Below are 14,658 nucleotides of genomic sequence, written 5' to 3'. Positions count from 1 at the left end.
AAGGGTAGAAGGTGGGACCAGGTTCCCTGGGGCCAGTCCGGGTGAGGTGTGGGGTTACAGCGCTTTCTCTTGGTCACCCAACCCTAAAACTGCTGTGCCGGCACCTCCCTGGTTGGAAGCAAGGGGCAGAGCCATCAGTTTGCTGGGTTAGCTTAATCAAGTTGGTTGAACTCCCTGAGCTTCAGTTTCCCTGTCTGCAAAATGGAGCTGTTAAGAGGACCCGTTGAGAGATTAAGTTGGCTGGGGCCCAGCATATGGCCTGGAGCCCACTTTGCTTCCTTTAAAGCGTGGCTTGCCCTGTCTTTTCTGCTCAGGCTGCTCCTGTCATTCTTTGGCACTTTTTCCTCTCTGCCTCAGGAGGGGCTGGTCTCCTGAGAAGGAGGCGGGGGTGTGGGCGGAGTCACAGGCCCTCAGTGCTGGCTTTCTGTCTTCTGATTGGCTCCCTGTGAACCAGGGGCGTGGCTATTACCTTTTAATAGGGAACGCGTCTTGAGCCCATTTCGGTCTTTGCTGAGCCTTTGTCTGAGCGCGCTCAGCCTCTGTCTTTCCCCTCCTGCAGCCGTTGCCGGCGTCCAGCTGCCAACTTTCTGCCTGGATCTGGCTCCTCATTTCTCCGGCCTTCCCAGACCAAAGTCCTCAGGGTATGTAACAGCCATGCCTGTGGACACACTGACTCCGGGAGCCCGGGACACCCCTGCCCTACCTTTCCGCCTGCGGACCAAAGTCCCCGGCTACCTGCTACGGCGGCCAGCAGATGGTGGAGCCCGGAAACCCAGTGCTGTGGAGCGCCTGGAGGCTGACAAGGCCAAGTACGTCAAGAGCCTGCATGTGGCCAACACCCGCCAGGAACCTGTGCAGCCCCTGCTGTCCAAACAGCCACTCTTCAGCCCTGGGACTCGCCGCACGGTGCTCACGCCTAGCCGCCGAGTCCTGCCTGGCCCTGGCCGCCGGCCCCAGCTGGACTTGGACATCCTTAGCAGCCTTATCGACTTGTGTGATAGTCCCGCGTCCCCTGCCGAGGCCGGCCGTAACCCTGGACGGACAGAGGGAGCCCACCAGGCGCCCCCAGCCACCCCCCCACGCCCACCGCCCAGTACAGCTGCGGTTCGCCGAGTGGATGTCCGTCCCCTGCCTGCCTCACCTGCCCAGCCCTGCCCATCGCCAGGCACTACCACTGCCTCCAGCCCAGCCCGCCCCCCGGGTTTGCAGCGCTCCAAGTCGGATTTGAGTGAGCGTTTCTCGCGGGCAGCGGCCGACCTTGAGCGATTTTTTAACTTCTGCGGCCTGGACCCGGAGGAGGCAAGGGGGCTGGGAGTGGCCCACCTGGCGCGGGCTAGCTCAGACATCGTGTCCCTGGCCGGGCCCAGCGCTGGGCCCGGCAGCTCTGAGGGGGACTGCTCCCGCCGCAGCTCTGCCACTGTTGAGGAGCGGGCGCGGGAGCGGGAGCGCGTCCCCTATGGCGTGTCGGTGGTAGAGCGTAACGCCCGCGTGATCAAGTGGCTGTACGGGTTGCGGCAAGCGCGCGATACCCCAGCAGCTGAGGGCTAGGCTTCCACGGGACGCCGCATTTGCCACAGACAGATCTTAGAGAGGCAACTGGCCCCTTGACCTCTTCTGCATCCATTCGCGGGCTTGGGGCAGACCGGAGGCTGCTGCCTTGTGTGAACTTGGTGTGGAGGCGGAGCCTCAGAGGCGGGACCAGCATCCACCTGGCAAGGACTGACTCTGGAGAGAGTTGCCTCTTGACCTTGGGCCACCCTCTGCCCTTCACATGTAGAGGTTTTGACATGAGTCCTACTTGGCTCTTATTGTGGGTTTGGATTTGGGGCACTTAGCCTTCTCTACGGAGAGTGAGGGGCCAAAGGATCTTACTAGGCCTAGGGGTTCTGTTTCCTTCTTCCTTGGTCTCTGACGTTTGCTGACTTCCTCTTCCTCTCCCAGGGGGCCCTGGTTCCCTGGGAACTTACTCTGGGTGGGGGCAGGGCCTTGGCAGCCTGGCCTAGGTGGGTAGACTACAGGAGGGACTGATAGGAGTCTGTACTGCTCTGACTCCCCCCCCCCCCCCCCCCCCCCCGCTTTGGTTAATAAACACAAATGCTTGTTTTTCAAAGGCTGGGTCATCAGACTCTTCTGTGTTCACAAGGAGAAGGGGTGGGAGAGGTCTTGGGGTGGGGCCTTCAGAACTTAGTAATTGTTCACCCCAGGATCTGGTGGGGGCATGAGGTCAGTGGTTGGCCCGGCCTAAGACTTGCCCCACAGGGGATCCTCATAACCCCTCTGGGTAGTTTCTGGGCCTCCTTCACAGAGGAGGAAACTGGGTCTGGCCACAGAGTGAGTCTGGATAGAGCCGGGACAGGTTTTTTTCCCCTGCACCAGGAAAGTGGGGGACCTTCAGGGAAAAGACTGATGGGTACAGGGATCCTTCCCTATTCCTGCCCTGTTCCCAAGGGAGCAGGAAGCTCAAAGAATGCAAACTCTGAACTTGAGGTGACACAGGCTGTAGATTGGGGTTTGGAAGTAGGAGTTCTCAGAGGAAGATGGACTTGGGGTGGACAGCACAAAACAAGTGGCCTCGCCTCCAATTCTGAGTGACCCTGGACAAGCCAGTCTCCCTCTCTGGGCTTCAGTGGGAGAATGGGACAAGTCCTCAGGGGGCTGGGGGAAGGGGAAGGATGCGGCTTTGAGGTCTCAGTTCCTTCCTGTCTCCCTCTGGGCTAGTTCCCCGTTGGGAGCCTCCACCTTGGCTGGTGATACAGCCAGGGCCGGGCACACAAAGGGTGAAAGCCTGGGTGGCCTCTGCCCACCCCCGGGGTGGGAGTGGGGAAGGGCTGGGTGGTGTTTCCTCTCCTGCAGGCCGTGTTGGCTGCAGCACTCAGAAACAGGAAGCTCAAATGGGGGCCCTGGTGACAGGTTTGATGTAAGTTTTATTTTAAGCATAAAGAGGAGATTTCCGTTGGGCTGTTGACAAACATCCAGGTCAGCCCAGCTGTTTGTCTGTGTGTCTGTCTGATCGTCTACAATCAGCCCCAGGGAATTGGGTTGGACCTGGGTGGTTCAGGGAAACAAGGGGAAACTGGGTTATGGAAGAGAGTGGCCAAGCTCATGAGAATGGAGTCTACCTCCTTGTGATACAGACGAGGAGACTGAGGCACCGGGAGGACTATAACCTGCCTGCAGGCACCTAGCAGGTCTGACAATGCAGGAGTTGAGCCTTCTGGTCCCCAAGTTTAAAGAGTGAGGGGTCAGGAGGGGTAATCTGGGCAGGCTCTGCAGAGGTGTCCTTTGAGATGTCAAAGAGCAGCTCCTCTGGTCATCCTGTCCAGAATTCTGTGCTAAGTGTTGCCCCTTGCTGTCAGCTGCCAGCACCCCAGAAACTCAAGAAAGTGGCTATGTTGGCTGCATTTTAGAACACAGTACTGGTGGGTGATGGGCCAGGGGACCCCTTTGTTCCTGGAGGAGGTTCAGTCCTAGGCGCAGACCCTTCGCGCGCATCCTGTCACTGAAACTTCAAGGTGACCTTTCCAGGGTCTTAGAACTGGAGGGACAGTGGCTTGGGGACTGTCACAGAGCAGGTCTGCACTCCAGCCTGGGGTCACACCTGGCCTGCTGCACACCCCACAGTCAGGGGGCACTCTGGCTCCCTGATTCTCCTGACACATGCCTTACCCCTCTTCCCTGTCCTGGGTCCTGGCAGTCTTTCCCCCTGAGCATCTGCTGAGTGCCCAGCAGTGGGTAAGACAGACATGGGTTCTGCCATGTCTGGTGGAAGGGAATGGGCAGCTGATCCGCAGACACATTGTCATATAATGTGGAGCAGGTGTGTTCAGGGACTTCTGCCCTAAGACCAGACCTGTTCCCAGGAGCTGGGCCGGGGGGGTAGTGAAGAAGGGCATCGGGCAGGTCTGTTCGAAAGAGAGCAGGCAGGCATTCTTGGAAGTGGAGAAGGCGGTTCCTGGTTCCCGGTTCCAGGAGGACTTCCCTTGTGCCAGGATCCTGGAGCCTATCAGCTTCCCATGTGGGGATCTGTGGAAGGAATGGCTGGGGGCTTCTGCCAGCCTTGGGGATCTGCGGAAACAGCCCCTCTATTGTTCTGCCTTCAGTCCGAGTGTGAGGGGCAGTTAGCAGCAGCGAGGGCTAGCAGCTGCTGCCCTGTCCCCTGGGGCTGCCTGGCTTTCATAGCAGCGCCCCCAGGCCAGACTGGCCCCAGCTGCCCAGCCCCTAATTAGGCAGAGATGAGATCTGCTCCCAGATCTATTTCCCAGCAGCTAATTATATACACGTGGGCTTGGGAGCCCAGCAATCTGGCTGCTCACTTCTGTCGTGAAGGTGTGATGGGCCCCTGGGAAAGGCACCTGTCCCCACCTGCCAGGCCTCAGCCAACCCTTTTGGCAGAGGATGGGATGTAGCTAGAGGGCCCTGTTCCTTTCCCTGGTGAAATGGTTTTGGTTTTGCTACTGCAGCATTCAAGAGGACCAGGGAGAGGAGACACCCATCCTGTCTGACATCCTGTGTCCAGGGGAAGCAGGGAGGGACAGAGGAATTAGTCTTGAGGTCCCTGACTCTAGATCCTAGGGCAGGCGGACACATAGGCAAGAGCATGGTGATAGCTGTCCCCCAGAAAGACATGCATACAGGCTTATAGTTGTGTGGGTCCTTCCAGGTCCAAGACAGAACACCCCATTTAGATTTTAAAAAATATTATTTTTCAGATAATGCATCCATATATTTCCCCCAGCCCTTTATTAAGAAAAGTTTCAAGCTTAAAGTTGAAAGAATGATACAGCAAACACTTATCTACCCACCTACTGGATGCCCAATTTTTACTATTTTGTTAGATTTGCTTCATCAGGCATCTATTCATCTATTAAGACAACTTATTTTTTTGAAACTTGTCAAAGTAAGTTACAAGCATTGGTACACTTCCCTTGAAAGGCATTTTAGCATGCATATCATTAGCTAGAGTTCAATATGTGTTTACAGTTCAGTGTGTGTGTGTGTGTGTGTGTGTGTGTGTGTGTGTGTGTGTGTGTAATTTACATACTGTGAAATGCACAGATCTTAAAGCTGCCATTTGCTGAGTTTAGACAAGTGCATACTCTTTCCCAACCCCCAGTCAGGATGTAGAGCAACTTTCCATCACCAGGGAAAATTCCCTCATGTTTCTTCTCTGTCGATTCCTGTCCCTATCTCGTGGATATGTATCTCTGTATCTGTATAAATTAAGTAGTACTAATAAAAAACATTTCCTTGCTGTGTCCTTCCCCCTCCTGACCCCCAAAACAACTGGATCGACTCTTTCAACTATTTCTTCTGGTGCTTTCTTTCATATTTCTAGGTAAGATGCTTTTCCTGTGGTTTTCTGGATTGATGTTAGGCAAATATTGCCTGAAATCTTCAGTGTCACTTCTGTAGCCTGTCTGCCTGGGTTTGAATCCCAGCTGTTCCCCTTACTGCCCATGTGACCTCAGGCAGTGACTTAACTTCCTTGTGGTCAGTTGCCTCACTTGTAAAATGAGAGTAATAAGAATATTTAAGTTATTGGATTGTTATGAGGGTTCAACATATAAAGTGCCTAGAATAATGCACCAGAATAATTACTCTGGAAGTGGTCAAAAATATTTCTTTTTATTATTATCAAGGAAGAGTTAACTATTCTCACTCTCCTTCCCTTTCAATCTATGTTAATCACTGGTTTTTTTTTTTAAGTTTATTTATTTATTTTGAGAGACAGACAGGGTGTGAACAGGGGAAGGGCAGAGAGAGAGGGAGGGAGAGAAACCCAAGCAGGTGCCGCACTAACACGGGGCTCGAGCTCATGAACCATGATTCTGACCTGAGCCAAAATCAAGAGTCAGACGCTTAACTGACTGAGCCACCTAGGTGCCCCTCACCATTTTCCATTAAGTGAATAGCCAGTGTTATTTATACTGTAACTATACAAATACTGTTTCCTGCTAACCCGAATTGCATATGATGGTTACATTTCCTTTCTTGAGAAACTTTTGGTTTTTCCTGGAGTTACTACCTGCTTTGCTTTTTGTTCCCCTAATTTCCTCATAACCCATCCTTAATTCTCTGACGTCCTCAATGTCCCCATGGTTACTCATAAGGTAATATATTGGTTCCAACTTCCTTCAAGTGCTCTTTCACAACCCCTCCCCCCACTAGAAAAAGTGGGACCAATTCTTAAAACAGACTCTCAAGCACAAGTATAATCTGCAATATAAGCATGTGTGAGCACCCCCTATCTGCCCCTGCCAGTGGGTCTCTAAGAGGGCTGGAAGCTGAAGCTCTGATCCCCACTGCCAGGCCTCTTCCTTAACCCCCGGGAAACCCCCAGCACCATCTGCTCACTGTGCCAACCGATGGCTCATTTTGCGCCCTTCACTTTATTCATCCATTTGTTCAACTATAGTCTGCTGAGTCCTTCTCCGTGCCCTGCATTGTACTGTGCTGGGCAGCTCCAGAGACACAGAGCTTGGGTATTGTTGACCCACCCATTCCCAGAATGTATTTACATTGATGTGTGAGCCTGAATAGTGGCCTGAATAGAGGTGTGTGTGGGCTTGGGTGATGGCTGGGCATGTCTGCGTGTAACCTGTGAGGGGTGTGTCTGTGTGGGTGCTGACAGATTTTTCTGTAGGAGGCCATTTATGTACATTTATGTGCACATGTGTATGTGTATATGTGTTGTCTGCACAGTGTATGTTCGCTGGGTATGTGTATCAGTTAGTCTTTGCTGCATAACAAACCACCCTAAACCTAGTGGCTCAAGACAGTTCATTAGTCCATGATTTTATGAACTGGTGATCTGGTCTGGGTTCAGCTGGGTAGTTCTGGTATTACCTAAGCCCATTCATGTGGTTGCTGTCGGCTGGTCTTGGAGGGGCTCACCCATATGTCTGGCAGTTGGTAGGCTGTTTGAGGGGTGCCTCAGTCACCTCCATGAGGCTAGCTTGGGCCTATTCACATGGTAATCTTCAAGTTCCACGTTGAACAAGAGAAGTAAACTCCAATGCATAAGAGCTTTGTTTTAAAAATGTTTTTATTTGGGGCGCCTGGGTGGCTCAGTCGGTTAAGCGGCCGCTTCGGCTCAGGTCATGATTTCATGGTCCGTGAGTTCAAGCCCCGCGTCGGGCTCTGTGCTGACAGCTCAGAGCCTGGAGCCTGTTTCAGATTCTGTGTCTCCCTCTCTCTGACCCTCCCTCGTTCATGCTCTGTCTCTCTCTGAAAAATAAATAAACGTTAAAAAAATTTTTTTAATGTTTTTATTTATTTTTGAGAGAGAAAGTGTGTGGGGGGGAGGGGCAGAGAGAGAGGAAGACAGGATTCAAAGCAGGCTCCACACTGACAGCAGAAAGCCTGACATAGGGCTCGAACTCACAGACTGTGAGATCATGACCCGAGAAGTCTGACACTCAACCGATGAGCCACCCAGGTGCCTCGCGCAAGAGCTTTTTGAAGACTCTGCTTGTGTTGTGATCACTAAGGTGCCATTGGCCAACATGACATGGCCATGTCAGATGCAAAGAGTCGAGAAATAGACTCCATCTCTTAGTCACGTTGCAAAAGGCCATGAGGACAAGCTTATGGAGGAATGGTTGCAGCCGGTTTGCAATTTAGCACAGCCAATGTGTGCCAGGGAAAGTCCCGAAATCTGCAATCAGAGAAGCATGGATTTCCTCTGTGTGCTGCCACGTTCTTGCTCTCTGTCCTTGGTCAAGTTGCCTCACCTCTCTGAGTTTCTCAAACTGGATAAAATGGAATCAAATGATGGGGCGCCTGGGTGGTTCAGTTGGTTGAGCATCCGACTTCGGCTCAGGTCACGATCTCACGGTTTGTGAGTTTGAACCCCGCATCGGGCTCTGTGCTGACAGTTGGGAGCCCGGAGCCTGCTTCAGATTCTGTGTCTCCCTCTCTCTCTGCCCCTCCCCCGTTTATGCTCTGTCTCTCTCTTTTTAAATAGAAACAAAACAAAACATTTTTTTAAAAAATGGAATCAAATGAGATAATCTTTATAAAGTACCTATGCTATTCATCCGTTCATTAATGCAACACACACTTGTTAGCATGAGGCACACCCTGGGGACATTGTACTGACCCAAATGAACCAGAGTACCTGCCCTAGGAAAGCTCAGTCTCGGTTGCAGACAGATATTAATTGGTCATCCCAATCATGTTATGGCCACTAAAATTAGGTCCTAGAACAAAGGAGGGATTGCTGAGCTGGCCAGGGAGGCCTGGAAGCCTGAGCTATTTGAGCTGAGATATGAAGGATAGGTAGGAGTTAAACAGAAGAGGTGATAGGAGTGGAAAAGGATTTCGGATTGAAGGAACAGTTTGTGCAAAGGGCCTGTGGTGAGAGTAGATTCTAGGAACGGAGAGAAGGTGGGTGGGACTGGACTTGGAGCACAAGGGTCAGATCTTGCAGGGTTATGGGAGCATTTGAAGACGTGAGGGTCTTGCTAGGCAGACTGAAATGAAACCCAGAGGTCTAACTGTGCTCTACAAAGCCCTCATGGCCTGAATTCCTATTATTCCTCCCACTTCCCCTTTACCTACTCTGCTATAGCCACGCTGCCTTCTTGATGTTCCAGAAACACACCAGACGCTTTCCTACCTCAGGGCCTTTGCACTTGCTGCTTCCATTGCCAGTATCTATCCTACCCCAGATATCTACATGACTCATTCTCTTACTTCATTTAGGTCTCTGCTCACATGCACCTCGGAGAGGTCTTCCTTGACCCACTCATGCCCCTCCCCAGCTAAACCATCAGCATCCAGCAGGCCTAGTTCCCTCTCCTGGTTTCCTTTTCTTGCTAGAAAAATACATATCAGCCCCTGATTCACAGTTAAACAGAGGGCACATTTCTTGGCATCTGTCTCTTACTAGCATGCAGTTCCAGGAGGCAGGGATTTGACTTTGCTCTGGGCTGTGTCCCTGTCCCCTGGGGAGCAGTAGGTATTCTATAAATATTTGTTGGATGAAAGAATGAGTGAGCGAATGGCATACAGGAAGGAACTGGCTCCTGGAAGTTAGGAGGTCCAAGTTCAAGCCCCAGTTGGGTGATCACCTTTCTGTTCCTTGGTTTCCCTAACTGTGCTGTGAGGCATTTGTGGTCTCTAGGTAGGTTCTGTGTTTGGAAAGGCTTCCAGGTTGTGGAGGCGACTGAGCCCTATGGGGGAGAAAGGGAGCTGGGGCCCTCTCCCTGGCCCTCCTGGGGATGAAAATAGCCTAGCCCAGCCTCTAGGTCAGCCCCTACCCTCACTGTGGCAGTCAGCTGGAGCCTGCGGGCTCTGTCTGGAGCCTGCCAGCCTAGCTCGGATTGCAGCTTCCCGACAGCTGGGCCAGGCAGTCCTGCCTTTTTTTTTTTTTTTTAATGGGATTATCTATCTATCTATCTAAGTTTATTTCTTTATTTTGAGAGAGAGAGAGGGAGAAAGAGCAGGGGAGGGGCGGAGAGAGAGAGAATTCCAAGCAGGCTCCACGCGGTCAGCACAGAGCCTGACATGGGACTGGAACTCACGAACCATGAGATCAAGACCTGAGCCGAAATCAAGAGTCGGAACCTTAACTGACTGAGCCACCCGGGCACCCCCTAGCCCTGGGAGGCCCTTAAGGGCAAACCGGGCCTGTTGGATGTCCTCGACCTCCCTCCTCCCTCAGTGTCCGCTGGCCGTATAAATCCCTTAATCCTGTACGTGCCTGCAGCCTTTGTGGCTTGCAGAACTTTTTCTTGGACTGTGCCTAATTGCACCCTGTGCGGTACCTGCCTTACCGGTGGGGACACTGAGGCTCAGAGAGGACAGCTGCCCCATTGGAGGTTGCCAGCTAGCATGTAGTGTAGTCTGGAACCAGGTCTGCCCTGCCCGCGTGCATGTGTGTGTACATGTGTGTCGAGGGTGGCTGACTGCCATTGAACTTCACGACCAGACCCCTCCCTTCACTGCTGGCCCCCTGGGTCTCTGGTCTCTAATAGGGTGTGGTGGTTAGTAGCACCTAAAGCCAGGCTGCCGGGGTTCAAATACTACCTCTGCTACTTCCTAACTGGACTGTTGGGTCCCCTCCCATCCCTCCACCTCACTGTCTGCCATTAGGATAGATCCTTGATCCTGCACGTTATCAGGTCTAACGTTATGCATTGACCAGGTTTTAAAAATGTGATTAGTTGTGGGGCGCCTAGGGTGGCTCAGTCGGTTGAGTGTCCGGCTTTGGCTCGGGTCATGATCTCGCGGTCCATGAGTTCGAGCCCCGCGTCGGGCTCTGTGCTGACAGCTCGGAGCCTGGAGCCTGCTTCGGATTCTGTGTCTCCCTCTCTCTGCTCCTCCCCCGCTCACGCTCTGTCTCTTTCTCTCAAAAATAAAATAAACATTAAAAATTATTTTAAAATGCCCCCATACAAAGGGTACGTAATGTTATTTATTTCACCATTGTTTATGCTAGCACACTACTGAAAACAGCCATCAGTGAGAAGTGGGTAAACCAGCTTGGGCCCAGCCACACAATGGATCCCACGCAGTCATAGAAAAGATGCCTGGCGTGCACTTGATGTGGAATTGGCAAGGTGCCGGGTTTGGTGAACAGCAAGGTGTGGAATGGCCCACACAGTGTGCTGCTATTTTTGGAAATCGGAATATATGTCCCTGCACTCTTGTACTGGCCTAAAATCTCCCTGGAGAGTTACACAATGAGCCCCCTGCACATTGGCTGGAGCCAGGGGTGAGAGACTCACATCTTACTTTTTGTACCTTTTTTCTTTTTTTTTAATGTTTATTTATTTTTGAGAGAGAGAGAGAGAGACAGGGCACGAGCGGGGTAGGAGCAGAGAGAAAGGGAGACACAGAATCCGAAACAGGCTCCAGGCTCCGAGCTGTCAGCACAGAGCCCGACGCGGGGCTCGAACTCACAAACCATGAGATCATGACCCGAGCGGAAGCTGGATGCTCAACCGACCGAGCCACCCAGGCACCCCTGTACCTTTTGAATTTTGAACCATGTGAATGTATTACCTATGGAAAAAAAAAAAAAGAAAGAAAGAAAGAAAAGAAAAAGAAAGAAACGAAATTGAAAAGACAGCGAAATAAAGCAGAAACAAGAAACCTGAAACAGACAGACATCAGACCTGCAGGTCCAGTCGCTACCCACCCCCCTAGAGCAACCACAGGCCGCATTCCGGGCTTTGCCCAGCTCAGTTTTGTGGCTCCACCCTCTACGGTAATATTTTGGTTTCCACACGCACAGCACCCACGGGAAACCCCAGCCAATGGGTATCAGGTTCCGGTCTGGGCCGCCTGCCAGGGTTGGTGGTGGGTATGACACAGCCCCGGGACGGCGTTGTCCACATGCCTGAGTGATGATGCAGCCCCGGATGGGATGATGACACTAACCACCATCTCATAGGCCTTGCTGGTCTGGTGTTTGTCTGGCAACCTCCAGGTGGGTGTGTGGGCACTTCCAACAGCCATCCTCATCTACTGGCTCTAGGCCTTCAGGGACTAAACTCATCCATCCATCCATCTGTCCATCTGTCCATCCGTCCACCCGTCCACCCGTCCACCCGTCCATCCGTCCATCCACCCACCCGTCCACCCGTCCACCCGTCTACCCGTCCATCTGTCCATCCACCCACCCAGCCACCCACCCATCCACCCATCCATCCATCCATCCATCCATCCATCCATCCAGTATTTATTAAGCGCTTATGATATGCCAAATAATCTTCAAGGTACTGAAGACAGAGCAGAGAAAGAAACCCCAAGTTCCCACTCTTGTGGACTTCACAGTCTAAGGGAGAGATAGCCAACGCATGCCAGGGTGGAAGTGTTCTCGGAAAAATGAAGCCGGCAAGGAAAGTGGCGGGGGAGGGGGGGAACTCTAGGTTTTTGCCCTTTTGTACTGAGGTATAACTGACATACAACAGCGTTGACCCATTTTAGTTATATGGTTTGGTGAATTTCGACAGTTGGATATGTCTGTATGTCCACCATTACAGAGAAGTTCTAGAAGACTTCTGTCATCCCCGAAAGTTCCCTCCTGCCCCTCTGCAGTCAGTCCTGACTCGCACCCCACTCCCCATCTAGGAAGCTGCTGGTCAGTTTTCCTTGACTAGGAAGGATTCGGTTTGTCTTTTCCGCAGTTCATACACATCGAATCTGGCTTATTTTGCTCAACGTAACCATACATTTGTGATTCAGCCATGTTATTGCGTGTCGTCTACTTTTTATTGCTGAGTAGTCCGTGGTATACATGTCCCATATTTCATTTATTCATCCAGCCATTCGACGGACATCTGCATCGTTTCTGCTTTTTGGCCATTACAAGCAAAGCTGCTGAACAGCCCTGTACAGCTCTATGTGTGCACTTATCTTGTCATTTCTCTTGGGTAAATGCCCAGGAGCAGGGTTGCTGGGCCTAGTGGTAAGTGTATATTTGATTTTATTAAAAGCAGGGATCGTGCTTTGAAATAGTGTGGTCAGGGAAACATTTCAGCAGAGACTGGAGGGAAGCAAGGGGAGCCTCACGGATGTCTGTGGTGAGACAGTTGGAGGCAGAGGAACCGGGCAGGGGGTGTACCCGTGTGTTGGAGGAACAGCATGGAGGCCAAGGTGGTGGGAGTGGAGTGAGTGAGGGGGAGAGGGCTAGGAGCTGGGGTCAGCGTATAACAGGGCTGGATGGTGTAGGGCCTGTAGGTCTTGGTGAGGACTCTGGCTTTTACTCTGAGAACCCCTGAGACATTTCTGAGCAGAGGTGGGACAGGATCAGGCTTGTATTTTGACATCCTTCTCTGTCCCGGGCTGCCAAGAGGAGAATGGGCTCCAGGGCAGCCGGGGAGGAAGCAGGGAGGCCAGTGAGGAGGCTACTGCGACAGTCCAGGTCTGGGGCTAGAGGTGGCAGAAGGTGAGGAGTGTCAGGTCCTGGATCTGCTCCGAAGGTGGAGACAACGGGGCAAGTATTGGATGTGGGAGGCCAGTGAAAAAGGACATGAAGGGTGATAGAATCCGCGGCAGCCTCTAAGAGCTGAGAGTGACCCCCCTCACCCCGCCCCGCCCCCGCCCCGCCCCCAGCCAACAGCCAGCAAGAAAACGTGCACCTCAGACCGGCGACCACAAGGACCTGAATGACGAGGGCCACCTGAATGACTCTGAGCTTTCACAAAGGCACATAGCCCAGCTCACAGCTGGATTTCAGCCCGGAGAGACCCTGAGCAGAGAAAGACCCTGCCGTGCCCGGACTTCCGATCTACAGAAACCATAAGCTTGTGGTTTTCAGTCACTAAGTTTGTGATAATGTTTACTCAGCAGTAGATGACTAATGCAAGCATCCTAGGAACCTACAGTGTCAGAGCTTAGAGGGTCCTTTGCAGCCATTGAGTCCAACCTCCCCCATGTACGGATGGGGAAGCTGAGGCCAAGAGAGCAGATAGGACTTGAACGCTGGCTCTTGCAGGGAGAAACCGTCAGGCAGAAACTGCCCCGGCCTTAGAGGCCCCGTCAGGCCCAGTCTCTTCTCCCGGGAGGCTGCAATATTAGCCCCTCTGCCAACACCACCCCCGCCAGGGCACCGGCCCCCCAGCGAGCCGGCTTCTGGCCACCCACTGAATACCCTCAGCCCTGAGCAGCAAGCTGAGGCAGGCTCCCTGCTGGGCCAAGCCAGGGGGTCAGGAGGTAGAGCCCTTGCCCCAAGGGCGCAGGAGCCGGGCCCAAATCCGGGACCCTAGAGGAGAAGGACAAAGCACAGGCTTAGGTCGGAGGGGCTGCGGTAAGGATCCCAGCCCTGCTGCTCACCAGCTGTAGGGCTCTGGCTGAGCTGCAGGTCCAATCTGGGAACTGGGAGCAGGAATGCTCTCCTCCAGATGGTCGGTGAGCTAAGGTACCTGAACCTTGGTGGGAGCACCGTAAACGCACCAGTCCATGTGCCCCAGCTCCGCCTTCTTATGGGCCTTGGTTTTCCCCATCTGCTAAATGATCTTGTGCCCCAGATGTGTTCCGGGGACGTTTGTAACTCTAACCGTTGTCCATTTTAGGGTTCAAATTCATGCTCTGCTTCTCCTGAGCTGTGTGACCTTGAATAAGTCACTTAAGTCCTCTGGGCCCCAGTTTTCTCACCTGCGAAATGGAGCTATTAGTAATTCTTGCCATCGCTCCAAAGACGGTCAGCTGGTTTTATCGTCATCACCATTAACATCGTTAACATGCCTGCCGGAAGGGGCAACGGGGCAGAGCCTCCCCGGTGAGGGAAGTTTAGTTTCCTTGCAGACGCACATGTGTGCGTGGGGCCAGGCCTGCCTGCATTCCTGGTGACACAAAACTAGTTCTTTGCAACTCTCTGGCCCCGTTCCCATCTAAAACCAGGCCCCAGGTATCACCGTGCTTGTAAACGCTGAACCCACAGACAGGTTTTGGGATGCAAGCAATGCATTTGTTTCTGTTTCCAGTTCTGGGAACCACCTCCTGTTTTTCTCGAGTTTTGTGCAGGTGCCTGGAGGTGGGCCTGTGTCTCATAGGCACACACGGGGGTGGACATCACTACATGTCCCCATGGGCCATGTCTGGATTATGCCTGCTGTCCTCTGCGTGTCACCGACTCGCTGGCAGTAACAGCCACCTGACTGCGGGCTGGCCAGGCCAGAGTCTCTCCTGGGAATTTGAAACTTGAAT

At 52.8% G+C, this 14,658-nt stretch overlaps 1 protein-coding gene across 5 annotated transcripts in view; it reads left to right on the top strand.

Moving 5' to 3' along the window:
* The window catches only part of FAM110A (family with sequence similarity 110 member A), a 130,625-nt gene extending 128,528 nt beyond the window's left edge, over positions 1 to 2,097 (top strand). For all 5 annotated transcript variants that reach the window (XM_060614401.3, XM_060614386.3, XM_060614375.3 and 2 more), the window contains one exon: positions 560 to 2,097. In XM_060614401.3, the coding sequence (XP_060470384.1) occupies positions 655 to 1,548 (894 nt within the window). In that variant the 5' untranslated portion in view covers positions 560 to 654 and the 3' untranslated portion in view covers positions 1,549 to 2,097. The remainder of the gene's footprint in view (positions 1 to 559) is intronic.
* Positions 2,098 to 14,658: the final 12,561 nt, after the last annotated feature.

The sequence above is a fragment of the Panthera onca genome, chromosome A3, assembly GCF_046562875.1.
Source record: "Panthera onca isolate mPanOnc1 chromosome A3, mPanOnc1 haplotype 2, whole genome shotgun sequence".
Classification (NCBI taxonomy): Eukaryota; Metazoa; Chordata; class Mammalia; order Carnivora; family Felidae; genus Panthera; species Panthera onca.
The sequence above is the reverse complement of the archived record's forward strand: the minus strand, read 5'-3'. Positions and strand labels throughout refer to the sequence as shown.